At 43.2% G+C, this 24,557-nt stretch overlaps 1 protein-coding gene across 1 annotated transcript; it reads right to left on the bottom strand.

Annotated features, from left to right (window-relative positions):
* Positions 1-7,515: 7,515 nt before the first annotated feature.
* On the bottom strand, positions 7,516-22,399 carry nfatc2b (nuclear factor of activated T cells 2b; the record flags this gene model as incomplete). Its single annotated transcript, XM_079509729.1, has 10 exons — positions 7,516-7,568; positions 9,847-10,521; positions 12,687-12,819; positions 13,913-13,968; positions 15,927-16,067; positions 16,629-16,801; positions 17,931-18,133; positions 19,066-19,231; positions 19,462-20,488; positions 22,300-22,399. 10 exons carry the CDS (start codon positions 22,397-22,399, stop codon positions 7,516-7,518), a joined length of 2,727 nt encoding a protein of 908 aa, XP_079365855.1.
* Between the last annotated feature and the right edge of the window lie 2,158 nt (positions 22,400-24,557).

Here is a 24,557-nt window from a genome sequence, read left to right as displayed (position 1 = left end):
ACTATATTAATGGCAAGTATTTCATACAACTTAAGTTCAAAAAATCTGAACTATCCCTTTAATGGTCCTTTCTGGGTACACTGTTTTTTTTGGGGGGAAAGAAAAACCTGAGAGGTTCCGACAGGAGCTGAATCAGGCCTCAGGACTTGAGAGGGGAGTGGAGTGACGTGGTGGAAGAGAAGAGAGGGGGGGAAACAATGGCGTTATCTTTAAAGTTCCTCTCTTACCTCTGTATAGTGCGCCTCCTCTTCACCCATGTCTGGTACCTCCTCTCCATCCTCTTCAAAACTTTGGAAGAACACTGCCAGTTTGGCACAGGTGCCAAAGTCTGTCTGTCTGTCTGTCTGTCTGTCTGTCTGTCTGTCGGTCGGTCGGTCTGTATGTCGGTCTGTCGGTCTGTATGTCTGTCTGTCTGTATGTCTGTCTGTCTGTCTGTCTCTCTCTCTCTCTCTCTCTCTTGCTCTTTCTCATTCTTTATTTATTCGTCTATCAGCCTTTCAGAGTCTCTGTCTCTCTCTTTCCAGTCTTCTCAAGTGCTGCTTCTTCTTCAAAGTGTCCCCTAACAACTCTGCTCCTGAAATCTCTCTTGCAACTTTATTTATGTTTACTTGGACAATGTGTCCCGTTGTTTTAGACTTTTAAGTGACATAAAAAAAGAAAGGTTTCTGCTGTACATTGTGTTTTTCTCTTGTGGATATAGAGCCAGTCGTTACAAACCATATCATGGTTGTGTCAGGGGTAAATGTGCTTGACAGGCGGTGGCAGATTCTGTAACACACTGAAAATGAGCGGTCTTAATTGTTATTTTACACTATAGGGCTATGTGTTCTTGGTATACATTCTAGGCTGTTGTTTTTTTGCCCACCGAATTCATCCTCACCCTAATGTTACAGAGAAACAATGATTTGGTTGTAGGTCATATTTGAATGTCTCACATTTTTAATTCACTTTTTATTGAACTTGAAAAGCTTTGATAGAAACTGACTGGAGGCATTTAAAGTGGAGGTACGGCCATGTTGGTTATCAGGTGAAGTATCTTTACTGATGGCCTGTAGGAAACCACTCAATGGAAAACCACTGGATTTGCTAATTTGCTACTGTGGTGTCACTGTATTCAATTCTGCTTAACCTTGGGTGTGACAGCCTACTGTGTTCTGTGCCAACACTTTTATTTTACTGCTGTCCATGTATATAATGTTTTACTATTTCTGGGTTTAAAATGGATGTTGTTCAGTTTCCATAAGACAAAATTATGCTTCCTTGCACGACCCTTGCGACACGTGGTGTTTAAAAAAAAATACGAATTATGCATTTACAACTGAAATAAAGTGTTCACATTATTGTTGAGCAACACAGGGCCTTGAAACGAAATATGAATTAAGATACTGTAAAGCTGGCAGCCACTTGCCTGAAATGTACAACGACGACTAAAGAGGTTAGTCAACCGCTGAAATGGGGCGTCAATTCAGTTGACAATCGAGAAACACTGACAGAATATGCAACGAGGCAGCCGTAGTGAAAACTGAAACAACATCAGGTGACTCTCATGAAACTGTGTTGCTGGTTTTATGGCCTCGAGGAGCTCAATCTACAAGCGGTTGCAGTAGCATGCTGTTGTGCTGTACTTCTCTTCACCCATGGCTTTTTTTCCTGTATTTAAACTGCACTGTACATCAACACGTATGTTTACTTTGACTCAAGGTTAAAGGAGGAGAGGCAGCTCCTGAAAAGCAAGACACTTGAACGCATTTGTGCCAACAACAACCCATACTAACAACAACAACAACCCATACCCAACCCAACAACAACCGATACCGATCCTTGTACTGAGTTTTGTACCGACGTACCGTACTTGTCACTGCAAATTCCCTCTGTCGTACTGTACATATACTGTAACTGCTCACCATTTACATTAAAGGAGCATTCAGTGATTTGGGTGATTTGGAAAACCACCCAGTCCGCCCCGGTAACAAAATGTGCACATGCACGCTCTACAGTGGGGGGAAGTGCAACAGGCCAACAGCACGTGCACCAAGGCCCGCCCCCACTCGATCATGATTGGAGGAAGGCCCCACTCAACCTGATTGGATGAAGGTTTTGCCACCTGCCACCAAAACTGAAACTAGGGTTTTTTGACCCCAGGGGCTCACTGGGGACAGGGAGGAACTCCTTATATGGTCAGCACACTCGTAGGGAGGATTATCCAGAAAAAAACAAGTGATATTTGAATTAAGTCAAATCACTGAATATACCTTTAAGCAAGCCCCGTTTATATAGCTCATGTTTGAGTCGGATTAGTTTGGCTCACTTTGCTGAGGTTTCAGTTTGTGAGGTACTGTAGCAGCACAACCGCAGGCTATTCAAAGAGAAACATGATCTGCTATATGGACACTTATTATCACAAGACCATACCATACAGCAATAACAAAGGGTGGTAGTATGTGGTTGTTGAGCTTTTAGCTCTCTGACACTCTGAAATTTGATTAAATTATGCCGATAACTTAATTCATGATGCGGGTGACTATAAAAAGTGAACATTCGACATTATGACAAAGGAGTTCACAATTAAGGTTGTGAAATTAGAGAAATCAGATGAAGTTGTAAATATTATCTGAAACAAATGACTGTGACTATCATGTAATTTTTTCCATTTTCTTTTCCTTCGGTTAAACTGTACTTTGAGTGGGAGGGTTAGTAACGCACGCCTGCTGCCCTACATGTAAGAAAATGCTACTCTAAACTGGGCCTTTAAGGGATTGAGTTTGGGTTCGTTTTTACATTCAACTCTGTACGGCATCATGTCATGTTTTGGGGGAAATTATTTACTTTCGTAATCCATGAATTGTTGGAATTAGGCTTGGACTTCACAACATGGCATTGCTTAACACATTGTACGTCCCCTTTCAGCCATGATCACAAATTGTGCATTTGGATTTCTTGGGAAGCCATAATCCGGCCGGCAGTTTAATGGGAGACAATGGGCTCATGGGTGTGTGAGTAGAGCATTATTCCATCTATGCTGTACAACGATGTCGCAGAAATAGACGATCTGCAATGCTTGTAGATTGAGTGTGACACCGTCGTACGACAGATTATAAATTAAGCAGTGGCGTGCACAGATAGACACTAGGGGGTGCTAGAGCACCCCCTGCCCTTTTGGCAATGTGCCCTTTTGAAAAAAAAAAAGAAAGAAAAACTTTTTTTTCTTTCTTTTTTTTGATTTTTCAAAAATAGCAGACCTACAAGCTCGTAGCGCGCCACTCGGTGGCGCGCTATGAGCTTGTAGATCTGCTATTTTTCAATAGCTAAAGCATAACATAATGCTAACACCAAAAGGGGTTCCCGCCCAAAATAGATTAAGGCAACCGGCCTTCCACGCGCTGCACAAGGTGCCCTTTTTTAACTTGAGCACCTGCCCCTCTAAATGTCTGTGCACGCCACTGAAATTAAGCATAAAAGCCAAGGTCTAATTGGATTCTCTGTGCCATAGGCGATGGCAGCGTCTGTTTTTTTATAAATCTATGCAGTTTCCGTCTGGCATTCCTGCAACCTTTATTTCTTTTCTTTCTTTCTTTTGCCATTTTTGTTATAAAAGGTTAAAACAGACAATTATCTGAATGGAAGGTATGTGAGCATTTTGTAAGGACTACTTATTTTTTGTCTTTTTCTTTTTCTTCGATGTAACAGGATTGAAATGGGTATTGTGCCACTTTATGTTTGATCTTAAATGTGCAATAAATTATATTTGAAAACGTGTTTTGATAATTGTGTGTCCTGGTGTGTGTATTTTGTGTAGATCCTAATACTAAAACCATAAACCTGCACACACGCACTCACTCAATCACCTCAGATCACCTCAGAATATCAATGTTATTAATAGATGAGCAGGTGTGTGAACAGAAGGATTGGCTAGTATTTCAAATCCCTGGATTGGCTGTTTCCCAGCCTCCCAGGCAATTCCTGACCACTGTTTTTGAAAAAGTAAAAATATTATTAGTCATAGTAAGCAATAAGCATATAGTATAGGGCAGTGGGGTCCAGGTTTCCAGGGGGGGGGTCCCTTCCCAAATACATGTTAATTTGAGGGGTCCTTGACTCGGGGAAAAGTTTCAGAACCACTTGAAAATCCATGGCCAATTTAATGAGACACATTTAGCATAAGAATAGTATTTTATTTATTTTTTTGTGGCTTTCGCCTTTATTTTATATTTTTTATGGAGGGACAGACAGTAGGCTGACAGGAAATGGGGCGAGAGATGGGGGGAAGACATGCAGTAAAGGCCGTCGGGATCGGGAGTCGAACCCGCGGCACACTGCCAGACTGGATTACCAGCCAAGGTGCCTGGACCGCTGAGCCATGGCCCAGGTAAGAATAGTATTAATGCAACATTGATTTCACTTTATTTATTGTGAATGCACGTTTCTTTCATTCTCCCAGAGAGACTTGTAAGAATAGGACTAGTTAATGCAACATTGGTTTCACATTTTCCTTTTCTCTCTATTTTAATGCATGTTTGTTTCATACTCCCAGAGAGACTTGTAAGAATAGTATTAAAAGTCAAATCAATGTTTGACTATATATTAAAATGCGTGCTTGTTTCATTCTCTCAGAGAGACTTCAGAGACTTGTGTGTTGCTTTTGTTTTACTTAACTTACTTACTTACTTACTTACTTAGTTTTACTTTAACTGTTTTACTTAACTTACTGGTTTCGGCCAGTGTTTAAAATGCAAGCTTTTTTTAATTGTGTATTACGCAATACACAATTCAAAAAAGCTTGCATTTAGATATCATTTAGAAGACATCTCATCGATTTCCAAATATCAGATTGATATACCTGCACACCTGATCCACAACTATACTGACGTGATAATGACATGATACTGACCATGGTATCAGTATCATGGTCAGGGTCAGACTGGTCAGTAGGGTGGCTATCAAGGTCAGCGTCGTGGTCAGTATATCATATCAGATTGTCAGTATCATCACTTTTGACTTGAGTAGTAGGCTAAGGCCTGCCCTACGGTTTTTGGTTAAACCACCTCTGGCCATAATGATCAAAATGAAACGTGAAAGGTTTTTTGATTGATTGAAAAATGTATTAACAGTTTGCAGAATTACAGTACATTTCAAGCACAAACTCAATACAAAGGCTGTTAACTGTGAGTGGACGACCCAATTAAGCATTACACTTGTTTCCAATGGGGTCCATAATGTTCAATTCATCAAAAACATTTAGAGACGTACAAATAGACACTTCTATATAGACAAAGGACAGAACAGGAATTCATCATAAAGGAGGTAAAAAGGGAAAAGAAACATATACAGTGAGGGGGAAAAAAAGGGGTGGGCGGTGGGGGGGATTCACGTTCAGCTCCGTTCATTTGTTTGTTTTCCTTGGAGGAGCTGCGTTGGGTCCCCAAGTCGGCTCCGTGGCCGTACCTTGAGTTGGCTGTGTGGCCGTGACCATCTCTTGTGTTGTCCTAGCCCTGAAACATGACTGCCATGATAATCATCATGACAGTCATGACGCAACTGCAGCCTGTTTTACGCGATCGCTACATTTACAGTCCAAACGTGAATATAAACATTCCGTTTTCAAATATAAAGTACTCACAATTTGTCCCACGGGTGTTAGAGATTTGTTGGTACAGCGATTAGCATTGCTGCATCCCGCGTTGTTTAATAAAAAGCATTTTTATCCGAGCTGTTTTTTTGCCATTGGCTTTCAACTACGCGCCCCTATCGGTCGGGAGGAGTGTGGCAGTCTGAAACACTGGGTGTGTTCGATATAGGCACGCTGACAGCACTGCCAATACAGACTAATAGGCGAGTGCGCTCCCGGTGTGCAACTTTGTATTTCCCAAACGAACCCCGTTTGAGAAAAGTAGCCGGGGAGCTCGGATAAAAATGCTTTTTATTAAACAACGCGGGATGCAGCAATGCTAATCACTGTACCAGCAAATTTCTAACACCCGTGGGACAAATTGTGAGTACTTTATATTTGAAAACGGAATGTTTATATACACGTTTGGACTGTAAATGTAGCGATCGCGTAAAACAGGCTGCAGTTGCGTCATGACTGTCATGATGATTATCATGGCAGTCATGTTTCAGGGCTAGTGTTGTCCTTGTGTTGGGTCCCCAAGTCGGCTCAGTGGCCGTACCTTGAGTTGGCTGTGTGGCCGCGACCGTCTCGTGTTGTCCTTGCGTCCGTGTTTGAGGGATTCCGATTTTACAGGGGCCAGTTTCGAATTGCAGCCGTCCGTAGGTGCCCTTTGAGAGCGGTTTTGAAGGAGTCAAGGGATTCGCATGTCTTAATGACTGTTGGTAGGGCGTTCCACATTTTGGTGGCATAGGAGCGAAAATAATTTAGTCCCTTGTTTGTGCCGAATCTGGGTTGTACATGGTTCGTTGCACTCCCTCTGGTGTTGTGGGTGTGGACTTCGTTAACATTAAGGAAGTATCTAGACAGGTACAGGGTATCTTGGTGGTGTATCGAATCTTGTGGACCAGACCCATTGCAAGATGCTGTACTCTGTCGTCGACCCTAAGCCATTCCAGCCTGTCGAAGTGGGCAGGGGTGAGGTGGGTTCGGGGGGCGAGGTCAAGTAGGAGCCTGACCAGTTTGTTTTGGGAAGTCTGGAGCCTGGTTTTAAGGTCGTGAGAACATAATAGATAGGAAAAGGCGCCTCTATGTTGCCACAAGAATGTTACAGTTACAAAGATCCTGAACATGCATGCCCTCACTGCTGCTTCTCAATGCGGCTTGCATTGCTGCATGTTTGTGTCGCTTCCATGGATGTGGTGGTTACTTTGAAAACGTCGCCCCCAAGTGGTTGTCTCTGGATATCGTTTGAAAAATCACCTAAAATTAAGTCTGGTTTCCTCCTCATCACAAAGACAGTAAGACACGTACTGATGTATGAAGGTGGTAGTTTTATTAATATATTAGACATGTTCTTACACACCCAGACTCCAAAATGCTAACATAATAGTGAACAGGGAAAATGAAATAGGTGCATTGGTACTGAATGATACATCATTGTGGCAGCTATCATGGCCAGCAATTATCAAAGTGTTTTGATTGATTGATTGAAAATTGTATTAACAGTTTGCAGAATTACAGTACATTTCAAGCACAAACTCAATACAAAGGCTGTTAACTGTGAGTGGACGACCCAATTAAGCATTACACTTGTTTACAACAGGGTCCACCATGTTCAATTCATCAAAACATTTAGACGTACAAATAGACACTTCTATATAGACAAAGAACAGAACAGGAATTCATCATAGAGATATGTGTGACTGTTGTTAACACATCCACAGTGCCAAAACAAACTGCACAGTCGAGTCAAGTGTATCACCGGTTGTCAAATTCCAGACTGGATTTCTCTCCTCTCCATTATCCACATCTACAAACAGCACTGGTGTCCTTATTAATATGATATCTCTTGGTATGCTGAGATTGTTGTTTAACTGGTTAGGCTACCAGTTGAAAACTGCAGACAATCAGCTCCGTTCTCCGCTGTAGACCTTTAGGTCTCTTCTTATGATGTCATTCACTGGAACACACCAAAGGGACAGATTAACCATTTCCTCCGTTCTTCACTTTGGACACAATTTACAACACACTTTTACTATGACACTGTAATGATTCAAGACAAGAGAATAGATATGATTTACACGCACGCAACGCACGCACGCACGCACGCACGCACGCACGCACGCACGCATGCATGCACGCAACTACTGTTGCATTAACTTCAAAGTACCACAAGATGTCTCTCCTCGACATGACTGCTGATAGACTTATCAACACCTGTTTTATAGATGCATAGATCATTTAGAGGTATTGTAGCATGATTGTTACCATCTTTCATACTGTATAACTATAACCCATATTAAACTTCTCCTTAACAAAAGAAGCCTGCAGCCCAAGAGAGAAAAGGAAGACATATTTCATGATAAATCATATACTGTACTCTCTCAGGGAAAGTATGAACACGCAACACAGCATTCTGGTTTATTTGCGTCTGATGGTAAATGGAATTTATAATAAGCACGCACGCACACGCACGCACGCACGCACGCACGCGCGCACACACACACACACACACACACACACACACACACACACACACACACACACACACACACACACACACACACACACACACACTGTGGCAAACCAGGGGAAACAGCCAGGCCTATTCCCCACATAAGGAGGCTGGGGGAGGTAATAGAGGGAGTATATTACCCTGTACAGGTATTGCAGCCAATGGGAGACTGGACATGGACGCACCTGCAGCCAGTAAGGCAATCAACAGAAGCTTTTAAATAGCCGACGCCCAAGCTGCCTGGTGAGTCAGTTTGGACTAATGGAGGAGTGAGGAAGCAGGAATCACTCTGTTCATGAGGAGGCTGGTATGATGGATATTTCACAAGTGAGTACAAGATTTAACTCTAACCTTTGGACCCACTTGGATGTGCTGTGCGTGTATTGTGGCTCACCTGGTCTCGTTCTCTCTCCCTCCCTCCTAGGCCGACTGAACTCCACAAGGGAGAGCCTACAGCACTCTCCACCCCCTGAATACAGTATAGTCACTAGCTCTCTCTCTGCTCTGCCCACAGGACTAAAAGCCCAAGCCCCAGACAGGAGGAACCCTGAGTTGATGTTTTGCCCCGTTTTCCCCTTTCCCTAAGTTAATAAAAGACAATTTAAATTGATTCTGACTCTGAGCCTCTTATTTTATTGTGAATCTTGCCTATTCTCCCCTGGGTTGCCACAACACACACACACACACACACACACACACACACACACACACACACACACACACACACACACACACCAAGCTAATCGACTTTCTGCTATGGGGTGTAGGCGTGCGTTCTACCGCGGGGCTGTTGTCTTTTTGCATGCATTTGGTTATACTTCCTCTTCCTGGCCTACATCACTGAGGTGTAAATGGAAACGTTCTTTCACAGCGAACAGGGCCTCTGTGCATGATCCCCCCCCCCCCCCAGTGAGGAGAGACAGGCAAGTTGAGAACGGTGACAGAATAGCCTGGCTGGACTTTTTTTTAAGCCATAATATTGTACTTGTGTGGTCTGCTGTCACATGCAGTATTTTCATATTGACACACCTGGATAGGATGCTAACTCCGCATCTTCAGTGGTTTTAAAATGTATCCCTCTTTCAATTGTGGCAGTCAATACTCTGTATAGTCCTCAGTGACCTTGCTAAGCGTGGTGCAGAGTGCAGCGGTTCTCAGCATAACTGTATATTCACCTCAGTGACCTTGCTAAGCGTGGTGCAGAGTGCAGCGGTTCTCAGCATAACTGTATATTCACTGCAGTGACCTTGCTAAGCGTGGTGCAGAGTGCAGGTTCTCAGCATAACCGTTCAATGGTTTTGTCAGGCAGAAACACTGACCCACAAAACTGTACTGGAGGAACGTCATGGATCTGTTAAATGGTAAAGAGGCTAAATGGAGCCCTTGTGACAGGCCAGTCCAGATACATTGCCTGAGAAGAGCTTGCAGACACTATGGGCTCCATTTTCGTCACCGCTAAACCCCTTATCCCTAAACTTCTTTGCCTTTATTTACTATTTTGCGAAACATTTTTGAATAGTTAAAATGGCTGTCTACAAGCTCACAACGTGTCAATGTAGATTGGCTAGTTGAACTATTCAAAAATGTTTTGCAAAGTAGTAAAAAAAAGGCAAAGAAGTTTAGGGATAAGGGGTTTAGCGGTGACGAAAATGGAGCCCTAGGCGCGATGGTAATTTGGACAATTAGTCACAAAAAAGGAAGCAACATTATTTCATCTACTCACCATCCTCCAGGTAGGCATGGTTATGGCTCTCTTGTTTGACCGTGACCTTGTCAGGATTCAGATCATCCTGTCTGTCATTAACTACAGCTTTCTGAGTCAGCGGCCGGCTTCCTATGTCGGCCCTGGTAAAGGCTGTACCATGATCTTGGACTGTGTACACGTATCTTGAAGGTGGTGACTTTCCAAGAGGTCCAGCTGTCTGCATGTAACCCTGGTGTCTCTGTGTCGCTGGGTAGCTCTCAAATGGAGCAGGCACCCCAACACTGACGCCGTAGCTGGGGACGGAAGCGGCGGACAGCTGAGAGACAAGGGACGGGTAGTGGCATGGCTGCAGCCCTGCGTTGAACCTCTGTGAAGGGGACCCACTGAGGAGGGCACTGCCTATGTTGTTGTAATGTGTGTTCACAGCGTGGTAGAAGACTGGGCTGTTGCACAGAGCACTGGTTCTGGATGAGTGGTAGACGGATGGGTCCTCTGGGAAGTGCGGTACCAACCCATGGGTCCCTGGGTCTAGGCTTGCCAGATGGTTTGGTGTTGGAGAAACATTTATGACTCGAGGGTGGCTATCCCTGTCCAGGTGGTGGTAGTAAGTCCTGGGTGGCGGGTCGTGGGACTGGGGCACTAAGCAGCCAAATGAGCTAAACTGGTAGTCATCAACTGGCTCTGCTTTAATGGCTGGAAGTGGAAAAATAGACAGAGAGAATATGTGGAGATGAGAGTTTGGAAGATGAATGTGACTGAACAGTGCAGGTCTAACAATAATCCTCCAATCTGGTTCCCATGTCGAACGGGAAACCGATTGGAACATAAGATGGTGGTGCAGTTATTTGATAATTAATGCACATTGGTAATGTCTGGTATACATTAAAAAGTCTTGGCGTTTTCAGTAGGTGCAAACCACTCCAATAACCAGCTTTGTTTGTACCCGTGTATGTGTGTACCTGTGTACCTGTATTTAACCAATGTACCGTAGGCTACCAAGGGGAAGCAAAGCGGCTGTCCACGGTAGCAAAGTAGGGAGCACATAGTTCAACAAATGTTACACCCACGAGCTACACAAAGCAACCACGAGCTACACGATGCAACCACAGTGTTTGTGTCGATACAGCTTTGGTTTAACAAACAGCCACTGTTTTACCAATGTGCACCTTTGAAACGCACAGCCTTCCTCTCTGATTTGTAAGCTACTACAGTCACAATTAATAATAATTATAGGTGGTCTATATGGGAAAATGTAAAATTACTGTCAGTACTGTCAGTAGTTTTAAAAATATAAAGATTGGTAGAAAAAAGAGAATCCCGCACACTGTCTTCACTTAGGTTGGTTTTTATTGCAACGTTTCGGTCGTCAGACCTTCATCAGGCATAAAGCAGTACTGACAAACAGTCAGCATAAATACATCTCTGAGATCAGCGGGGGCCAATCAAATGACACACACCAATCCGTTACCATGGAGAGGGACAGCAATAAACCAGCGCAACCCACTCAAACCCTACTGAGCCCTATTCCAAATGGCAATTACCCCTGTGGGAACTGCGCTCAATGCAATAACACCAACAAAGCTAAGGTTTTTCGTCACCCACAAACAGGCAAATCCGTCCCTATTAAAAGTGTCATCACATGTGCATCTACCCATGTGATTTATATGCTACGTTGCCCCTGTGGTCTTGCATACATTGGCAAGACTACTAGGAAGCTAAAAACACGTATCAGCGAGCATAAAAGCTCTATTCGCAGAAACGACAGGGATTACCCGGTTGCCGTTCATTTTAATGACATGAAACATGACATATCCACCTTACGCTTTGTTGGCATGGAGATGGTCCCTCTGCCACCCAGAGGCGGAAACCATGACCTTCTCCTTAAGAGACGTGAGGCATATTGGATTTTCACTTGCGACACCCTAGCCCCAAAAGGTCTAAATGATGAATTCTTACTAAATGTGATGTTGTGAATTTTGAGGTTTTCTCACCTCTGGGGTTTTCTGTTATTTTATTTATTTCCTGATTTTTTTGATATCTTGGTTCTAGTCTGTTTGATGTCCCGCTGTCATTGTGTGTGATGTCAATGTTGTGTATTTTGGAGTACAGACCCTTATACCTGTAATTTATTAGGTCTGACCCCCAGTACATGTATTGGACATTATGCCCTCCAGGGACATGTTTATTTAAATATAATTGTCCAATATTCATTTGTTGCCTCAGTCAGTACATTTAAAAAGGTTTTCAATTTTCATTGTATATATTGCCTTTACTATACTGATTGATTTATTCTATTGTAGCCATCTTATTCTATTTTGTGTATATTTATAAATGTTCCTTTTATCATGGAAAAAACATACCACCTGTACTCACCTGTGGGCAGTCCCGCCTCTCCATGGTAACGGATTGGTGTGTGTCATTTGATTGGCCCCCGCTGATCTCAGAGTTGTATTTATGCTGTTAGTCAGTACTGCTTTATGCCTGATGAAGGTCTGACGACCGAACGTTGCAATAAAAACCAACCTGAAGACAGTGTGCGGGATTCTCTTTTTTCTACCTATCAGTTCCTGTTATCCGACGCACCTGTCCTTTGTAGGTGTGCAGAAGGACTTTTTCGTAAAAATATAAAGATTAACATTATGGAGTTTCTTCCAGACAGCAGAGATATGCCAGTGGTCCAGAGCTCAGAAAAGGTGACCCCACCGACAGTACAGAAAATAACTGGTGTACATGAGGTCCAAATGGACCCTTACGGGTCTGTCACTCTGAGAGTGACCCGTAACGGGTCCATTTGGTTGCATGTGTACTCTCTCAGAGTTACAGAACGAGTGCAGTAGAAGAAAGAGTAGACCCATTACCTATCAGAGGTGTGTAAGTGAAGTGCAGAGGCTGACTGCGCTTCTTCTTCCCATTGATGACATAGAAGTTCACTTTGGCTGGGTGGTAAATGCCCGGGTCTCCATACGAAGGCACCTCTACAAACAGCATGCTCTATGTATGGCATAAACAATGGATCAAGCTACAGTATACCTGCATAGATAAACTATAGTCATAATGTAGCCTACAGTAGGGCTGCAGTTATCGAATTATATTCAGTGATCGTTCCATCAATTATCTTTTGGTTAATTGGTTCATTCTGTGTCAGAATATTGATAGGAACCAAACCCACTATCATTCTCATGTGTATACATGTACCTTTTGTTTTGAATGACAGCGTGAGACAATTTTTATCTATCTATCTTATTTATAAATGCACCAAGTCTGTGTGTGTGTACATGTGTACGTCTGTAATGCACGTAACCCGAGAACCGTTCGCCCCACCGACTTCAAATTCGACACACGCACACACCCCCACACACCCCCACACAGGGAGTGCAGTGCCCGGTGTCGAGTTGGTCGGACCCACGGTTGTCCAGAATTTGGGCATGCCTGACTCAGAACTCCATATAGGATATAAAGGGACACAGAGAAACAGAGAAAGAAATCTCCATAATATGGGCATAAAAGGGACACAGAGAAATGGGTGGAACGGGTACTCTGACACGGGTACTGTACACCGGGTATTGCATAGCCAGGTGGGGCATGGATCTCCAACTTCCATCGTTACCGACTCTGTGCTTTACAGCCGGGCACCATGCAGTCTAGTGCAGGGGTGCCCAAAAGGTAGATCGCGACACTTGAATTAAGGTGACTTGATTGATTGACATAAAAATGGCCTGTTAACCCACAACAGATTACTTTGTTTTCAAGATTGTTGAGCACAAAGATCAGTAGCATTAGAAAGTTTCATACAAAAATAAAAAGTATTTCCATTTCCCCCTCTATATTTCACATTCTAAGTGTGTTTGTCATGTTCTTTAAACTATTTTCAGATCATATTCTTTGGTGGGTAGATCTTGTTGCGCTGGTCATTTTGAAAGTAGCTCTCAAGTCAAAAAAGTCTGGGCACCCCTGGTCTAGTGCATTTAATTAAATAATAAGTAACTAATACGCAAACAGTGTTAGAGGTTCCTTGTAATGTTCTGTGTAAACATGCCAGCACTGTAATGTCTGCGTTCATTATGGTGACCAGATATTTACTCACAGATTGGCTTTTGTCTCGATCCACAGTCGCTTCTACCTCCCAGATTTGCTGTCCATCTGAAAAATGAATACAGCATATATAGGCTTTATACATAGTCACCGTAAGAAATATTGTATATGCTAATTCCAGCTTTTTATGGTTGTTGTTTTTTTTTTTCTCGTTTTTTCATGAATGTCTTATTTTATACTTGGTCGTATGACATTGTCATGCTGCATGCATAAGTAACAAACAACCTAACTACCGCATATAACACATCGCATCAACCAAGTGGTTTTGCCTATAGTGAGTGACGTGCCCAAAATAGGGATGAGAGTTGGGAAGATGAATGTGACTGAACAGTCTGTGCAGGTCTAACAATAATCCTCCAATCTGTTTCCCATGTCGAACGGGAAACAGATTGGAACATAAGGTGGAGCAGTTATTTGATAATTAATGCACATTGGTAATGTCTGGTATACATTAAAAAGTCTTGGCGTTTTCAGTATTTTTATTTAGCCACTGTACCGTAGGCTACCAAGGGGAAGCAAAGCAGCTGTCCATGGTAGCAAAGTAGGGAGCACAGTTCTAACACATAAAAATTTTTACACCCACGAGCTACACAATGCAACCACAGTGTTTGTGTCGATACAGCTTTGGTTTAACAAACAGCCACTTTTTATGGTTGTTGTTTTTTTTGTTTCGTTTTTTCATGAATGTCCTATTTTATACTTGGTCGTATGACATCGTCATGCTGCATGCATAAGTAACAAACATCCTAACTACCGCATATAACACATCGCATCAACCAAGTGGTTTTGCCTATAGTGAGTGACGTGGGACACCAGCTTGAAAGTGATTAAATCTGTCTGTGGGTTGGGGCCAGTGGTCCAGGCGCACGCCACATATATAGGCTTTGGCCTGACAGCGCGTTGCGTGTTCGAGTCCCGTTCATGACGACCTTTGCTGCATGTCTCTCCCCTTCTCTCTCTCCCTCTTTCCTGTCTCTCTTCACTTGATACTATCAATAAAGGCAGAAAAGCCAAAAACAAAAAAAAAATCTGTCTGTGGGTTGCACAGTCAACAGCTTTTGACTAAATATTAAATAAAACAGCTTTTTTCCCCCTCCTATTTGCGGTAATGGTTTTGGACATACAAGGTTTGCGCCCCGGCAGTCGTTTATAATAAACTGTTCATATGCAAAAGAGTTGACGCATTGCATTTACAGTCCATGTTTGTAAAGACAGACAGTGCATGTGAAACTGCTTTCACACTTCCGTGGTGTCAGGTTTCATTCCCACGCAAACTCTTGCCTCCAAAAGAGGATAGCGCCTTCTGCTCTGTCAGTCTAACCACATCCTGTTGCACAAAACACTGCATCGAGAGGCTTTTTACATACCTGTATACAGAGAAAGAACTCTAACTATCCGGTTACCAAAGCAAAGCACACACATCTTGGTGTGGGCAGACTTACGTAGTCATAGGGAGGTGTGACATTTCCATGTAGAAACAATGATTTATGACAAGCCAGCATTATCTTACAGTTATGTTGTTATCAAGTGGGGCTGCTTATTCTCTTACCGATTATTCTATAGATTATTATTAGGCCTATTTTATACATCAATGAATTGACAAAACGATTTTACTTATTTATTAACCACTTAAGCATTCTTTTATACTTCGTACAATGTATTCAGAAGAATGCACATGAAGTGCACAAAGACCCGCACACCGTCTGCACTTGCAATACGAACTTTATTTATGTGCATTTATAAATGTGCATTCTGCTGAATACATTGAGCCCTGCCTACGCACCCGCCTCAGAGCATACAGGTGTGCATAAGACTTTGTTGCCTAATACTTCGTACAATACAAGTAGAGTAAATAGCCCAGCTCACATCATTATTTTTAAATGTTTTTTTGTTTTTTTTGTGGCTTTTGCCTTTATTTTATATTTTTATGGAGGGACAGACAGTAGGCTGACAACATCATTATTTTTTATAGTTGAATTTACAATTTTAAATTGGCTATTTCTTACCGTGTGTCTTTTCACAGAATATGACCTTGGAGTCGGATGTGAAATTCTGTCCGGTCAGGACCATTTGTTGCCCACCAAGGATAGAACAACGATCCAGGTCCTGCGTCTCTACAGCAGGGAGCTCTTTGGATGAGCGCTGGGCTGGGGTGACAGTTTAAAAGTACATTAGGTACATTCAAAAAGCCAAATGGATGAACACAACAAAGCCAAAGACTTGTTTCCACTGTGGTCCATACACTGTGGTCCATACACTGTGGTCCATACACTGTGGTCCATAGGCTACACAATCACATGCAGTAGACATTGTTCTGTTCAACCAGAGAACTTTAAAACCGGACATTTCAAATGGAATACATAATTTATGTGACGTCAGATGAAATGACAAAATGGCAAGGTTTTAAGAAGAAGGGCTGTTCACCTCACCGGGAAGTAAAACACTTACAGCTAGGGATGTCCACGTCCACATTTTCAAATGATCGGAATCGGATCGGGAGCAAAACAACGTAATATTATATCCATATCATGATATTAGACATGATATTGTCTGTGATTTTGGATATTGTACTATTGTGATAGGGCATAAGTGTTCTATACAAATATAAATATCAGATCGGGACAAATCGGTATCGGCAGATGCTCAAAATCAAATGATCGGAATCGGATCGGGAGCTAAAAGAACGTGATGGGGACATCCCTACTTACAGCACTCAATTGGATGAGATGTCACTTGAAGCGAGACAATCTGTCCCTCCGCTACTGGAATATGGACACGGAACACCATGCGCACGCACGTGTTCTTCCTCCCTACGTCTGTCTCGCCGTTCCTAAGTTCCATGTCGGCATTCCTCAACTTCAGGATGCCCGCACAGTCAATCCTGCCAAGTGAAAAACATCATGTGTCCTTAGATCAGGGGTTCTCAACCCGTGGGTCGCGACCCCTCGGGGGGTCGCCAAATTATTTTAAGAAGTCCCCAAATTATTAAAAAAAAAAAAAAAAAAAAAAAAACATTTTAAATTGTATTTTCACGATTTTTCAAAAATAGCAGACCTACAAGCTCGTAGCGCGCCACTCGGTGGCGCGCTATGAGCTTGTAGATCTGCTATTTTTCAATAGCTAAATTATAACAATGCTTAAAACACCAAAAGGGGTTCCCGCCCAAAATGGTTTAAGGTTATTGTAGCAGTCAATTTATATTGGGGGTCGGGAGGGGGCGGGGCGGGGGTCCCGAGACATTGCCAAAGCATTTCCAGGGGTCCCCGGCCAAAAACGTTGAGAACCCCTGCCTTAGATTACTGACTGTCACGCTTCACCATAATGGTATCCACCAATATATGTATGGCTGCAACTGCACAGTGAAAACCAATGTGATAACTTGTCCATTTGTAACTCCAAATGGACCCATAAGGGCCAATTTGGTTACATTTGTACATGCTCTGAGTTAAGGCTTTTACAGTGTACCAATAATAGGTGGATAATATATCCCTAGAACACTAACGTTGGGTGAATTTCACCCGAACAATTGCAAATATGTGATTTTCATAATGTTGCTGTCTAATAGGTGGGTACCTTCAAGATGCTCACTGACATAAGGTTGGGTTTTTTTTCATTGTTTTTTTGTACAGGCAGGTCTTCGGGTGATTTTAACCCAACGTTAGTGAGAGCAAAGAAAATGAATCGCATACGGTACTGTACTGTGTTGTCTGTGTATTAGACTGTGCCTTCACTGGACCATTCTCACATGTCCCAAGAATAGGTGGACCAAAGGTGAAGATCCCAGCTCCATTTTCTTTTTCTTTAATATTTTTAAAACAATGCCCACATTTTTCACAGATCCCCCCCCCCCCCCCCCATCATTTTGATGAGAAATATGTTTATGGAATTTATTATATCGGGTAAAATATACCCAACATTAGTGACGTTGTGACAACTTTCAGCGTTGGTGTTCTAGGTTTAGGTAGAATGTGTGTGTGTACATCATCCATGAATCTCTCCATTGTCCTTACAGGGCTCGCATGTAGAGTTTTGGCTCCAGGGGGATCTCCAGCACCTTGGTCCCGTTGACTATCCTCTCTGTGCTGGGGGTGGTGACGGTCTTACTCGAGATGCGATGGACCTGGTAAAAGGTGTGGGGTTTAAGAACCCTCTCGTCCGCCGTCCCGATGAAGACCTGCAGAGCCAGCGGAGTGCTGCCACGGTAGCCACGAAGCTGGTGATGAGGGACACGAGCACAAGGAAACAGGGCTGCAACAGTTAATAGGGGTATAGCAACCGACACAACCATCCCTCCTGGCTATGGGGTCAAAAGTACTTCAGTCAGACAACTCTTGGAGTGAATTTAGAAAATATATATTGAGCATAATTGGGCATAGATATATGAAGCATGGATTGGCGTCAGGGCTCTGTCCCTATTCATTCCCTGTAACATTAACATTTTAGTTAAGTTATAAGACAAATAGAATTACAGGGAATGAATTGAGAGCCCATGCAGGGGGATCTAGAAACAGAGCCTACAGCCAAATTCCAATGCCCAAAAGCTCGGCCACGAGACATGGCCAAAGCATTTCCGGGGGTCTCCGGCCAAAAACGTTGAGAACCCCTGATGTACAGGACAGGATACACCCCCTGGAGTAGTATGTCAGAGGGACTTACCCCCCTTGATGCTGAGTGCCAAGCAAGGAGGCATTGGGTCCCATTTGTATAGTGTTAGATATGACTGTGACCTCAATAAAGATCAAACACATTGCAAACTACAGTGTTTTTGACAGAGCGATAATTTAGAAATAATGTAACCGGCGTTATGTGGGGTGATTAAAATCCTGCCATTGAGCACTACACTGAATGTAATTAGTGCCGTAGTGTTCGCAATGGGTGTGTGATGATGAAGTGATCTGGATTTGCTGGTTGATTCATTTGCATTGCTTCGGGCTTTGCAGAAAGGCAGACAGGAAATACCATCGCACACACTCTCTCTCTCATGCTAACTCCACTTTAGTCTAGCTTTTAGTCTGCCTATTCACAGCTACACACATGCATAAACAAATATGCACATGTTTAGTACTTAAACATTTGCACGCACGCACGCACGCATAAGGGTTAGGGTTAGGGTTACACATTACACAAATACACACAATGTAATACCTGAACCTCGGGGTGTCCTCCATTGGGAGTCTTGACGGCTCCCCGGCTGCCCTCCGTCTCATAGTGAGCTCTGTGGTGAGATCTAGGCTGCTGTTGGAGCTGCAGCTCGTACTGTCCAGACTGACTGGGCAGGGTCCAGTCCAGGTTTGGGAGAGGGGGAACCCCACTGTACAGGTGTGGGAGGGAAAGACGGAGGACGAGAAGGATTGAGATAGAGGCAGATATTGGGAAAGAGGAAGGGCAGCATTTTAGTAACTTTTTGTCTGGAGAGAAAAATGGTGGCTATGAAAGCTGTATCTGGTTTCTTTTCTTTTCTCTTTTCTTTTCTTTTCTTTTGGCTAAATAGAAAGAATACATTATATTCTCAATCAGCAACTAAAAGGACCTGCAACACACCTGAACGCTCTGTGGTGATGATTGGCCAGGTGACGTTGAGGCCACAGAGTTGGGAGAATGTAGAGGGGCTCATGCTTAGCTTCAGCTCCAGACCCGTCTCCCCTGTCCTGTTCAGGGCGCCAAGCGTGCCCCTCTCCATACACACTGCAGTCCTGTCTCTGGACTCGCTCATACAAGCAGCCGTCCTCACTGGATCGCACCAGCTTAGGAGTTACCGTCTGGGCTACTACTAGGCTGGATCTAAGGCCGCCCGACATCTCCTCCATGCAGGGGGAAGAGGCTCGGAGCTGCAGGGTCTCCACTCGGGCCTGATAGTGGGGAAGGTGGCAGGGTCCCTGGTCGTCGCGAGGGGGTGAGGGAACGGGGCTGGGGCTCCGCGAGCGTTGTTTGGCGGGGCTGCCCCCCAGGCCGGGGCTGCAGTGTTGATCGTATGCACGCTTTCCCTGGGGCGAGGCTGAGCGAGATCGCTGGTGGTGGGTGTGTGGGGAGGCGGCTCGCTGGTGCCGTGGCTGTAGAAAGGTCTCCTCTGTGATGCTGGTGCGAGGGGACGCTCCCGGGGAGGAGTGGGCAGAGGATGTATGGATTCCTTGCAGGCCTGGGCAGAGGTCCAAGGCAGACCATCCCGCGCTGCTGGTTGCACCTCCGCCGGGGGAGATGCAAGGAGAAGCCAGGGGGGAGCACGTCTCTGTCTGCCAGCCTGTGGAGGAGTTACTGCTAGCAGGGCTCACGCACGGCTGCATGCACGGCTCCCTGTAGTCCCCCAGGGCCGTGGAACCCTTGGGCTGTGAGTCACCGGACGGAGTGATTTCAATCCTGGGACTGGGGGCTGGGATCGTCCCTGGTCTGGAGGCTTGCGTCAGGGAGTCAAACAACCCTACCCCAGGCCCCGAGAGGTGATCCGTAGGGCTATGAGAGGGGAAAGGCTGACGGGTGGCTGGAGGGTCACAGCCGGAGATGTCATCCCCGGGGCTGTGCGCCACCGGCGTAGGCGGGCGGTTAGCGTTGAGAGCATCAGCGGCAGGGTCATCTGAGGACAGAAATGATTTGTTCATTTCACAAATTCAATCCTTGACCTTATCAAAAGTACATTCTTAGCTTATGTATGATTCATGATAACTACTTTATATGATGTATTGCCGTGCTTTTTTTTTAATCTTGCTTAATGTAAATTGCTCTGGATTAAGAGCATCTGCTAAATGCTTAATTTTGTTTTACTGTGCTTAAGTACAATTTTCAGGTATTTGTACTAATACTCCACTACATCTCAGAGACAAATATTGTACTTTTAGTCCACTAGGCCTACATTTATTTGAAAACTTTAGTTATTTGTTACTTTGTAGATTTTGATCATTATTACAAAACATACATTAACCTATTCATTTTCAAAAGACTTACACATTTTAGACAGGACATTCTGCATTAGTAGTACTTTAAATATATTTTGAAGGCAATACTTTTGCACTTTTACTCAAGTACATTTTGAGTATTTCTGCATTGCAGTATTGATACTTTTACTTAAGTAAACAACTTGACTATACTTTTTACACCACTCTCTGTTTCCCAAAGATATAATAAAATAAAAAACTGGCAAGGTGCTCTGTAAACACTGTTCTAAAATAGCCCAGAGTGCTTATACACGCTCCTACGTGTTCCTAAAATAACTGGTAACTGTGTGGTGTTCCCCACTTCACCATGAGATGATGACTCATGCGATTATCCATGCAGCATCAGTATCTGACAGTTAAGTAGGACTGGAGGGTGTTTCCCCTACGCACCGCCACACAGCTTACATTTGAGCACCACCGTTTAATTTTTCTGTAATTTAAATAATTATTTTTATAATAATAATTGTTATTTTGTTTACAAGGGAATATGGTTCCATCTCATATGTCTTTTAATATTTACGACATAATGAATACTGACCTGACGAAGATCTGTCAAGATCGAAACGTTGTCTATTTATTCAATAAAGTAATTATTTGCCAAAAGAATGGTGTGCGGGCCCTACCTCCTTCCATAGTTGCCTTATTGGCCCTGCACCCACTGTCGAGGTGCGTGTAAATAGGTATGCTATGATAATGTTATAATGCACACACATCAATCTTGACAATTCATATTTAAACTGACAGTTTAAATATGAATTCTCTCAAGATAATATCTTGGAGAAAATTCATATGAAAGTATAATGATGTGTACAGTATGTGTATCATAAAATAATGTCATAAAGCATTCAAAAACATATCAGTAATTGGAACCATCTTCCATTGTAAAAAAAACAATGAAAATAATAATAATGATGATAATAATGCACCAATTTTGTTCCCTTTTTTGCCCAGGTGTGCAGCTGTTCAATCACCAGCACTACAACTTCATCCATATCCTATATAGGCCTATACAGTTCTGCATATAAATATAACTTTGTATAGGCTACTTTATGAGACATTTATAAAATAAAGACTTGCAGTGGTTCTCAACGTCTGGGGACCCCCAGATGTCTTTGAGGGGGTTCGATGGGGACCCAGCGGACTGACAGATATTCACTGTTTAGTAGCCTATGTGAAATGTACACATCACCTTAACAACAGAATGTTTTGATCAGAGTTTCTCATCAAAATAGTTCTGATACTCATCATGCATAGACTAAATTAATTCTGCACCAAATTACAGACATCGGACAACAAGTTTATGATTAGGGTCCCACTACCACAGATACAATCAAATTGGGGGTCCTTAGTTGAAATAAAAAAATAAAACATATGAGAATCACTCACTGCTCTATATCACACTCACAGCAATTTAAGCTGTAGCATTAGTAAATGCTTAATAGCCTATACTCACCTTTAGCATCAGGAAAATCATCAATGTCAGGGTACAAAAACAAGTCCGAAAAGTCCAACTCCTTAATGTCTGGACCGAGTCCCAAAGTCTCAGAACTCATTTTTTCCTCCTCTAAATTATCATATTCTGTCACTTTCTGTGTGTTGCTAGGCCTACTGATGCTACAGTTGCTTTTATTTAATTATCGGCTTCGGCAAGCTTTGAGGATGGAGTTCAATTGAGGATGGACTAGAGTTCAATTTCAGTAATTCGCCATGATATAGAAACTACTACAATGCAGTATTACAAAATGTTGTCCAAAGTCTATAGCCTATTGGCGTAATTTTGCAACTTCTCACAAACATGTAGGTATAGCCACCGCGAGACCGCGACATATATATGGAGCCGACATCACGCAACGAAAGTGTGCATTTCCTGTGTGTGTGCTGATGAGATGGATGAGATGCGCACAGAGTGGGTGTGCACAGAGCGGATGCAACAGTGCAACAGGTGCTACATTAACTCAAGCAATCGCTCGCTCGCACGCACGCACGCACGCAAGCACGCACACACACACACACACACACACACACACACACACACACACACACACACACACACACACACACACACACACACACACACACACACACACACACGAATTTCTTTATTTGAGTCCACATTTATAACATTAAAACATTTATAATTAAAAAAACTAATATTTTTCAGTTGCTTCTGATATATTCCCACAGACCCACACACTCGAAACATATATCATGTGTCATCAGTGCTTGAATCCAAACAAGCCCTAAATGTACAGGATATTATAGGCAACACACACACACACACACACACACACACACACACACACACACAAACTTATTCACAGCCTAAATTGGTCACTTACACTTACACTTACACGCACGCACGCACATGATTATCTTGAATTATATAGCCTATAGGCCTTACTGTGTTTTAGTCGACACAGTATTATGGATTAGGATAGGCCGGGCAGGCTACTATGACTTTCTCTCACCAGTGACGGAGGATACTCCTTTTGGCCACCAGGTGGCAGTCTTCTACTATTGTATTGTCTGCGCCAGGCCGACGGCACATAGGCCTATTCTTGTGTTTTATCAAAAGGGGACGAGTATAGCCTATTTCTCAGTGGGGACAGTATATAGGGAGCCTGTCTGCTGTCTGCATGGTAAAATGAATATCAATATCTGAATAAAGGAACTGTCTGGGCTGCTCACAAATGCCATAGTAGGCCTATAGACCAAAAATAGCCGATCTACAAGCTCCCAACGGTTGTACAGTAGATGATCTAACCTTTCTAATGCCCCGGCGCAGGATATGTATGAAGTGGTAACCAGCTCTTAGCCCATACTTTCACAATTCCCCCCACCAACATAGCAGAAATAGCTGATCTACAAGCTCACAACACAGCACTCCCACCCTCAAACAACTGCATTGGCTTCCTGTCAAGTTTCGTATCAATTATAAACTCCTACTTCTCACCTACAAATGTCAAAATGCCCTGGCTCCACAGTACCTCTCAGCCCTCCTCCATAAACCTCCTGTGACACGGAACCTGCGGTCCACAAACTTGGACCTCCTCTCTGTCCCCAAGGCAGTCAAGCGAACCTTCGGGGACAGAGCGTTCAGTGTGGCAGCCCCCACCCTGTGGAACTCTCTTCCAATAGAGATTCGCTATGCTCCAACACTGGACTCTTTTAAGGCTGCCTTGAAAAGACACTTATTTTCTCAGGCTTATGGCATATAGTCTTTGATTGTTGTTGGTAATTTTGTAAAGCGTCCTTGGGTTCATGAAAGGCGCTATATAAATTCAAGCTATTATTATTATTATTATTGTGAAGTGAACCCGCATCTGTTTTTGTTTTGTTTTTTTAAGAAAATGTAATATATTTGTTTTATAATTTGCTCAAAATAGAGACATCAGGGATAATAATAATTATGCTTAAAGATGTACTTCATCTTTAAGCATAATTGCACATGCTCTTCCAGAAGGACGCTATAGTCATTCAGCTTTTGCCTACAATGGATGGAGAGCTGTAGCCTAAGCCTATACATATATTTAGTGGTCGCAAAGGTGGACAGACCCTCAATGATATGTGGAAATTCAACAGGACATTATCCTGGAAGAAGGTTGAGCCCCAGGGGAAAGGACCGGCTCTAACGTATGATATGTGCTGTTGTGGAAGATCGTCTCATCCTCACACCCAATGACACGTTACGTATACATCTTACATTTGAGT

Source organism: Electrona antarctica, assembly GCF_951216825.1.
Source record: "Electrona antarctica genome assembly, chromosome: 9".
NCBI classification, from domain to species: Eukaryota; Metazoa; Chordata; class Actinopteri; order Myctophiformes; family Myctophidae; genus Electrona; species Electrona antarctica.
Note: the sequence above shows the minus strand (reverse complement) of the source record. Positions and strands in the feature narration are given on the sequence as shown.